At 49.6% G+C, this 9,438-nt stretch overlaps 1 protein-coding gene across 1 annotated transcript in view; it reads left to right on the plus strand.

Moving 5' to 3' along the window:
• LOC107120682 (N-acetylglucosamine-1-phosphotransferase subunits alpha/beta-like) overlaps nucleotides 1–8,871 on the plus strand; it is a gene marked incomplete at its 3' end in the record, with an annotated part of 18,261 nt that extends 9,390 nt beyond the window's left edge. The window contains exon 3 of the mRNA XM_015423446.1: nucleotides 8,752–8,871. Coding sequence (XP_015278932.1) covers nucleotides 8,752–8,871 — 120 coding nt within the window. The remainder of the gene's footprint in view (nucleotides 1–8,751) is intronic.
• Between the last annotated feature and the right edge of the window lie 567 nt (nucleotides 8,872–9,438).

Genomic DNA, 9,438 nt, shown 5'->3' on the forward strand with positions numbered 1-9,438 from the left:
TGCCGAGTTGTCTGCGTGGAGTGAACATACAGAGGATTTGTCCACCCACATGGTCCCTCCCTGCTGTTTCCAGGGACAGAGCACACACAAGGACACTTCTCTGGGCATTTGTTCCATGCAGATAACTTGATAATCATGCAGAGGTGGGGCTGGTTTGCTTACGTCATCTCTTTCCCCCTCATAGTCAGTCAGCACATTAATGGGTTGTCTGTACAGGGCTACTGTCTGTATAGACGAAGGGTCTGTATATGTATGGTTTGTGTGTAAAACAGTCAGACCTCTCAGCCCACAATCACCTGTGTAGAATATCAACTTTGGAAGGTTGCTGTTTAATTTACACTCTGTTAACATTCAGGGGTAGGCAATAGGCTTCAGGTTCTTCTGTTTAGTCAGTCTGCCTGGATGTGGAGGGTGGCTTTTCATGTGTTAAGAACAGTAGGCAATAGAACAGAAGAGATTGTTCTTGTGACCCCAGGGGTGATGAGCTGTGGTCTCATAGAAATCTCCTGGAGAGGCGCTAGTCTTTTTCCTGTCAGGTAGGCTAGAGCATCTGGCCTTCTTCACATAACTCTTTGTGCAATCAGTCCACTCCTTATATGTATGCCTCCCCCATAACTGGGGGACACTGCTTTCAGGATGCTACAGGGATAGATCATATGTACATAGATTTCATCCACGTCTAGACATTATACTTGCAGGTCAGCTATCTTGTGGAGTGGGCCGGTGCACTTGTGCATTCCCCCTCTGTGTACATTGACTAAACAGGCAGAAGTGTTGTGTGTAGAAGACTCCTGTCATCATCTTCTTCTATTGCTGCTGCTGCTGCTGCTGCTGCTGCTACTACTACTACTACTACTACTACTACTACTACTACTACTACTACTACTACTACTACTATTTCGCCCTATCCCGGCTTATGCCAGGCTCTGGGTGATGTACAAAGGCAAAATGCCATAAAAACAAATACAAGTGTGAAAATATCTGTATACACTCAATAAAAATAAAACCAGAAAAAAGATCCCAGATGGCGATTTATAAGTTTCTGTTCCCATTCTGGACTGCCCGACCATTTGGTGGGAGGGGGAGAGGGAAACTTAAGCAAGATATATATAGGGGGGAGAGGGAAAGGGTGCCAGCCAGTGCAACCAACTGTTGCTGCCTTTAACCAAAAGCCTGGCGGAACATCTCTGCCTTACAGGCCCTGCGGAATTGCACAAGGTCCCACAAGGCCCTGGTGTCGTTTGGCAGAGAGTTCCACCAGGTTGGGGCCAGGACTGAAAAGGCCCTAGCCCTGGTCGAGGACAGCCAGACGTTCCTGGGACCAGGGATCACCGGCAAATTGTTATCAGTGGAGCACAAGGCTCTGCCAGGGGCATGGTGGAGAAGACGGTCGCATAGGTATGTTGATCCCAGGCTGCTCAAGGCCTTAAAGGTCAGTATCAAAAGCTTGAACCTGACCTGGTACTCTACTGGAAGCCAGTGTAGCTGGCACAGCACTGGTTGAATGTGTGTCGTCCGTGACATTCCTGTCAGGACTCGCGCCGCCGCATTCTGAACCAGCTGAAGTTTCTGGATCAGTCTCAAGGGTAGGCCAGCATAGGCCAGTGAAAAAAAGGAGAGAATTTGGAGGGAGAGAGAGACAGACAGACTTGATTACAGAAAACAACTACAGGAATGTCTAGGAAAGAAAGAGGCCAACATAAAATCTGAAAAAGGAAGCTGGTGATTGTAATATTGTTGTGCTCACTTAACTCACTGTCAGCAAGCTGCCATTCTGTTTTCTGTGACCTCTGTGTACATATCCTTTCCCTGTTACACCCGGCTTGGCTTCTATCATCCTGTTCCTGCTTTGGAATGCAAAAGATAACTGCTGGAGGTTGTGTGGGGGAGAAGATGCTGTAATGCTTGCCTATTGATTTTCCCAGGACTACTGCACCTGTGTTTTGTCTGATGTTCTGCCTGGTTCTCATGTACTGGGCGCGCAACCGTTTCCTTAGCCCGCCAGCGGGAAAGATATTCATTGGATCTGTATCTGTTTGAAGTTCCTTTATTATGCTTGACCTAACTGTGTATCCCCAGTTCTAACAAAGAACGTGTTTGAGTATGTCTTCAACGCTTTGAAATAAATTTTGCTTTTCTTTAAAACGTGGATTTATTCTCGATGCTTGGGGATCCAACATATTGTTAGAACTCCCTTTTCCTATCGTTCCGAATCTGACAAGATCATGAGCGGAATTGAGGGAAATCTACCTAACACGGAGGGGGACTCGGGATCGGTCCCACAAACCTCTGCGTCTTTGGTGTTCACGACTGCAGCCTCCATGGAGGGTGCCGTGGGGGGAACGATTCCCCGCCTGCCTGCACATCTGTCTTGGCCGCCTCCGACCCCTTCGCAATGGGGTCCGCGGAAGACTCACCAGCAGGATGATTGGACTATGTACAACACCCAAGGCACCCGTGAGGTGTACTCCCGTCGGGGGAGCGGATTACGTGAGAGTCTGTTTGACAAGGGATTGTTCCCGGAACCTGGGTCTACCTCGGAGAAGGGGAGCCCCAAGCAGGACCTCGAGGAGTGGATGTTCGAGCCGTCGGGACCGCGTGGTCACGCAGAAGATGAGGAGGGCACCGGAGCCTTCCAAACGGAAGAGGACTATGACCCACCCCCGGACTACCGCCCTCGGGAACCCATCCCGGAGGAAACTACCGGGGAACGTCTAGCAGAACTGGAAGACTCGGTGAGAGACTTAATGCGGGCATTCCAGGATGTGATGGAAGGCCTGCCGGGAATGTTGGACGTTAGAATGGCCAATTTCCTGGACGCACACGCCGCGCAGTTACAAGTTGCTCCTGCACCGGGATTTCCCGCGCCGCCGATGCCTGCTCAGCCGCTACAAGCACCGGGAGTTCCCGCGCAGCAGGTACCTGTCCAGCAGCCGGTGAGACCGCCTCCGCCAGTGCCTGCGCAGCCGCCGATGCCAGGGGGTCCGCCGGTGCCGGGTCTGCCGCCGCCGCTGAGGCCAATACCAGCAGGGCCACCGGTTGTACCGGGTTTCCCTCCCAGGGGAGCTCCGGGGCAGCTGGGCCCGTTGGTGAGGCCTCCACGACCCAGACCCAAGGATCTGCTGGAGGCTACCTTCGACGGCAACCCGGATGAACTCGCTTTCTTCACGGTGAGGGTGCATAAATTCGTAGAAGAGAGTCGACACCTGTTCCGAAATGAAGCTGGTCTCATTGATGTCATCTCGGCAAGACTGAAAGGAGACGCCGCCACATGGTATGTTGGACTGCACAACGACCGCGGTCCGGAACTTTTGAATTTGCGAGCATTCATGTGGGCGCTGAGGGCGAGATTCGAAGATGTCAACGCGAGTCAAAGAGCTAAAGCGTTCCTCCGGACCTACCGCCAGAACAAGAAGTCGGTTCGCGAGTACACTCTGGAATTCCACAAGCAAGCAGCTAAGCTCCGAGACTACCCTGATCATATATTGGCTGAGATGTATCGCTTGGGTCTCAACGCAGAAATCCGAGAAACGGTTCTGAAAACTGTCAACCCTGTCTCCCTGATGGCCTGGACCCAAGAAGCTGAAAATGCAGAAGACCGGCTCACCACCATCAAACTCGACCTGGCTGCTACGACCAACAGACCCGCCGCTGTCGGTGCCTCTAAACCCAAGACTCAACGCCTGTCGGAATCGGCAAGGGAACTACGGATGAAGATGGGGCTCTGTCTCAAGTGCGGGGAGAAGGGGCATTTCGCTGTGGATTGTGGCAGCCGTCAAGTCAAAGACAAGCCGCCTACCCCAAGCCCGAAGACACCGCTGTCGGGGAAGAAGGGGATGGCTAAACCGCGTTTCTCCAAAGCTCTGCAGGCAGCCCAAGGTTCGGGGGAAAATGAACCGGCTGCCGCCGAGTCCGAAGAAGAGCTGGTGGCTGAAACGGCGGAAAACGACAACGGCCTGTTGTGAGAGGCGCAAAACGACAAGGCCATTCTAATGCTGCGCCCAAGGTGGTGAGAGAAACCCCTTCCCTATTTTTCGTGACTGTCTCCTTAATGAATCCGCTCCTAGGAACCCACGTTAGGGTAAGAGCGTTGATTGATTCTGGGTGTGGGAGGGATCTCATCAGCCCTAGAGTGTTAGTTGCACTGGAAGCGGGGATAGTCCCCTTGAAGTCCCCCATCATTTTTACTCAGATGGATGGGGCACCCATGGAACCTTGTACGCACGAGACTATGGCTTTGCGGTTGGGGGCGGGAGATCATTGGGAATCCAGGTCCTTCATTGTCACCCCTAAATCGCAGTTCGACTTAGTACTGGGGAGTCCCTGGTTGTTTACCCATGACCCTTACATCTTGTGGGAAGAAGGGGTTGTCAAATTTGTGTCGGCTAAGTGTGTGGATCACTGCTGGGTGGATTCGTGGGGGGACCAGCCGACCACACAGTTCCCCTGCGGCACTTTGCAACCGGAAGAGTTAGCTTCTTTGCCTCGAGAGTATAGAGACTTGGCAAAGGTGTTTGGCGAAGAGGAAGCTAACGAATTGCCCCCTCATCGCTCGACTGACTGTGCTATTGAACTTTTGCCTGACTGTAAATTACCCAAAGGTAAAATTTATGCGATGGGGCCGGCTGAAAAAGTCGAACTGCGGAACTTTATTGATAAAAACCTAGCCCGAGGTTTCATTCGCCCGGCTTCCTCCCCTTTCGCCGCGCCTGTACTTTTCCGAAAGAAGAAGGACGGGGGGCTTAGGTTGTGCACTGACTATAGGGGTTTGAACGCTGTTTCTTTGTCCAATGCTTACCCCCTCCCATTAATTAAGGACTTGGTAGCTGAGGCCACCAAGGGCAAGATCTTCTCGAAACTTGACCTCCGGGATGCATATTTCCGTGTGCGCATCCGGGAGGGGGATGAAAGTAAGACTGCATTTAATACCCCTTTGGGGCAGTTTGAGTACCTCGTTATGCCCTTCGGCCTTCAAGGGGCTCCGGGGGTCTTCATGAACCTAATCAATGAGGTCCTACATGAGTTTCTATTCAAAGGAGTGGTCCTTTACCTTGATGATGTGTTGCTGTACTCTCAGGACCTCCAGTCGCATATTAAATTGGTGCGCCAGGTCCTTAAGCGACTTTATGAACACCACTTGTTTGCTAAGCTGTCAAAATGTGAATTCCACAAGACATGCATTGACTTTTTGGGATACCGCATCTCTGGGGGGAAGGTTGAAATGGACCCTGCTAAAATTCAGGCTGTACTTGACTGGGAGCCCCCCAGGACCCGCAAACAATTGCAAATGTTCCTCGGATTTGCCAATTTTTACAGAAATTTCATCCAGAATTTCGCGCAAATTGCCCTTCCCCTGACTGAGTTGCTAAAGACCAAAGGGAAGGGTTTTGATGCTACGAAACCGGGCGCCCCGCTTAAATGGTCCCCTGCTTGCGCAGAGGCTTTTGAGAAACTTAAACTGATGTTCACCTCCGAGCCGGTGCTGGCGCGCCCTGATGAATCTAAGAAGTTTATTGTCCAAACTGATGCCTCGGATGTGGCTATGGGGGCCGCTATTTTGCAAGAAGGGGAAGATGGTCGGTTACATCCCCTGGCATTTGTGTCTAAAAAGTTTTCTGATGCCGAACGAAACTGGGGGATTTGGGAAAAGGAAGCGTCAGCGATCCGGCTGGCTCTCTCCACTTGGAGGCAGTGGCTGGAGGGGGCGCAACTGCCGTTTGAAGTCTGGACTGATCATAAGAATCTGGAGATGCTGAAATCCCCCCGTTCTCTCAACGCTAAGCAACTTCGTTGGGCGGACTTCTTCGCTAAGTTTCGATTCACACTTCGTCATTTCCCGGGGGCGGCTAATTCCCTGGCTGACGCGCTCTCGCGCCTCCCACAACATGACAGTCAGCGTGAGATCATCATGGACTCTGTTTTTTCCCCCTCCCATCTGGGGGGGGCCGTAGTCACCCGGGCGCAGGCGCGAACGATTCCACACTCTGATGAGACTTCGCCTTCCCTGTTCCCTGTGGGAGGGGGGGCCTGGGTCCAGAAATATCTTTCTGCTTTTACTGCTGAGGATGATGCCTCCCTTAAGACATTACCTGATTGTGTCCGTAGCCCTGAAGGTCTGATTTATTCTGGAGACAAATTGTATGTGCCTATTTCGATGAGGAGGGAGGTGATGGAGTCTGCTCACGGTTCGAAACTGGCAGGGCATTGGAGTTTCGTTAAATCTTTGCAACTCATCCGCAGGCAATTCTGGTGGCCACAAATGCGCAAAGACCTCTTGATGTTTGTTAGGTCCTGCCAAACCTGTGCCTTAACTAAACCCAGGATGGGCAAGCCTCCTGGTTTACTGCAGCCACTCCCTACTCCGTCGAGACCATGGGAAGTGGTGTCCATGGATTTTATTACTGACCTCCCTGCGAGCAAAGGGAACACTGTTATTTGGGTGGTTGTTGATTTGTTTTCTAAGCAAGCTCATTTTGTGCCTTTTCCTTCCTTGCCTACAGCTCAGAGGTTGGCGAAATCGTTTATGTCCCACGTGGTGAAAATTCATCAATTACCTGCTAAGTTAATTTCTGACAGGGGGACCCAATTTGTTTCTAAATTTTGGAGGGAACTTCTTTCCATTTTAGGGGTCGAACAAGGGCTCAGCAGCGCGTATCATCCCGAAACTGACGGACAAACGGAAAGGGTTAATCAGACTCTGGAACAATACCTGCGTTGTTTTACTAATTATCAACAGAATGATTGGTGTGAATTATTGCCTCTTGCTGAATATTGTTATAACAATACGGTCCATAGCTCCACAGGCATGTCTCCTTATAAAGCTGTATCTGGTTACGACAGTCCCCCCCTCCCTTTCTTGGAGGGGATGGGCCAACGTCCTGTGGGGGATGCTGATACATGGTGTATGTCCTTGCAAAAAGCATGGCCGCTGCTATGCCAAACACTTGACGCAGCCAAGGCTGCTTACAAGACCCAGGCAGACAAGGGTAGGGTGGTGGGGTTTGATCTGAAACCTGGGGATCTTGTGTATGTCTCGACCAAGAACATTAAGATGCTGCGGCCTAGCAGAAAATTGGGATGGAAGTTCATTGGTCCGTTCAAAGTGCGTAAAGTCATAAATGATGTGGCAGTTGATGTTGTTTTGCCTAAGAATTTACGTGCCTTGCATTCTGTCTTTCACATGAGTCTATTGAAGAAGGATCCTGGACCGTCTCCTTGGAGACCAGAGACTACTCCTCCTCCGCCTGTCATATTGGAAGGGGATGAACATTTTGAAATAGCTGATATCCTTGATTGTAAAGTGAAACGTGGTAAACTCTGGTACCTTATCGAATGGGTTGATTTCGGTCCCCAGCACCGCGAATGGGTGGAAGAAGGGGATATTCGGGCCCCTTACCTGATCCGTAGTTTCCACAGAAGGTTCCCGGACAAACCGGGAGGTCTCCCGCCCAGCCCGGGAGGTCTCCCGCCCAGGCCGGGAGGTGTGTTGTAAGTGTATTTTAAGGGGGGCAGTATGTCAGCAAGCTGCCATTCTGTTTTCTGTGACCTCTGTGTACATATCCTTTCCCTGTTACACCCGGCTTGGCTTCTATCATCCTGTTCCTGCTTTGGAATGCAAAAGATAACTGCTGGAGGTTGTGTGGGGGAGAAGATGCTGTAATGCTTGCCTATTGATTTTCCCAGGACTACTGCACCTGTGTTTTGTCTGATGTTCTGCCTGGTTCTCATGTACTGGGCGCGCAACCGTTTCCTTAGCCCGCCAGCGGGAAAGATATTCATTGGATCTGTATCTGTTTGAAGTTCCTTTATTATGCTTGACCTAACTGTGTATCCCCAGTTCTAACAAAGAACGTGTTTGAGTATGTCTTCAACGCTTTGAAATAAATTTTGCTTTTCTTTAAAACGTGGATTTATTCTCGATGCTTGGGGATCCAACACTCACCATTATAGAGAGGTAAAGTTGACATAGGAAAGGAGAATTGTATTCGTTCTCATTTCATTTCCCTTTTGCTCAGGTGAGCTTTTTCTGCTCAGCTTTTTCCTTTGTATAACTAATGGTAGCAAATGAGAGTGAAGTTAATTTTTATTCATCTTCTTCTGTTGTTGGTGTTATGCTGGTCTGTTTGCACCCACCTATAACAGTATAATTGGCTGATGCTTACCGAGATACAAAGAGAAGTTGAATTATCTGGGAGTTTCCCCATGCTTCCCCTAGATCAAGGGGAATCTGGAGTAGGTAGCCAGGAAGAAGAGTCTTTTAGGAGACAAAACAGAAAGTCTGGTTTCCAGTAGAGTAGGCAGGCATCTCTCTCAACATTTCTGGTCATGGCAGTGATGATAAAAAGGATTTTATTTCTGGGGGAGGGATGGGATAAAGCTGGAGCTGAACTCATTAGGGCCTAGCAGCTTGGGTCTGGGACCAACTGGTTAGAAGGGGAGCCCAGCCTCAGAATGTTTTGAGAAATGCTGCAAAAAAGGATGACTTTTAAGGAGGAGGTAAAGAAGAAACAGGTTGAGTACTAAGCAAAAGAGAATTCCAACTTCATGGTACTATAAAAACAATGGACAAAGATGAGAAAGTGGCTAACTAAATAAATGTGCCGAACATAACAATTTTTTTGTTCCTAATCTGTGAGTTTCAACTGAATGTTTGCAGAAGTCTGAGCTATTATGCTTACTTCTAACTGCAATGCTAGACAGGCTTGGCAAGTTTTCTTTTTCACTTTCTCCCCATCTTTCTGATTTGTATAGGCTTTGTTTGCCTATGCCTATCGATGTTGTGTACACCTGGGTGAATGGCACAGATGTTGAGCTGATCAGGGAACTACAACAGGTGAGGAAGCAAATGGAAGAAGAGCAGAGGATAATGAGGTAAGGGTCTTTTTTTCCTCCTGGAAAGTACAATAAAGGAAGTTGTCCTAGTTGGAGCAGAAAACAAAAACCCCAGATTTTCAAAGGAGAAAGTGGGTCCCTCCCTACAGAGGCATGGAGATCTGGAGAGGAAATTTAACGCGGTTATAAGGGATTAGCTTGGGAAGTGTTCATTCTAGGAGGCTTGTGCATTTTACCTGGTTATGGAAGGAACAGGAAGGGTGATCAGGTCATTATGCTCCTGGCATAAGTTTCAAAAAGGGACCTGCATGCGTGAGCCAGTTCTGCACCCAGAGCTTGTGTAACTCTGGCCCAAGTCTCTTTCCGAAAGTTATGCCAGCTGAGCAGAAATTAGAAGGGCTTCATTTGCTTTGCTAGTGGAAAAACTGGTTGGGGCTGCTTGATATCAGTGCCTTTGGCATTGGCATGGAGGTTGTCTTTCATTGTCGACTCAGATGATCTCACCCAGGGGTTTCCAACAGGCAGCTTGTGAGCTACTGGTAGCTTTCCAGATTCTGTACAGCATCTCACGTGTCCCTTGGAAGTGTTATGCCAACTTCTCCAGGA

The sequence above is a fragment of the Gekko japonicus genome, unplaced genomic scaffold (assembly GCF_001447785.1).
Source record: "Gekko japonicus isolate JY-2015 unplaced genomic scaffold, Gekko_japonicus_V1.1 scaffold2231, whole genome shotgun sequence".
Classification (NCBI taxonomy): Eukaryota; Metazoa; Chordata; class Lepidosauria; order Squamata; family Gekkonidae; genus Gekko; species Gekko japonicus.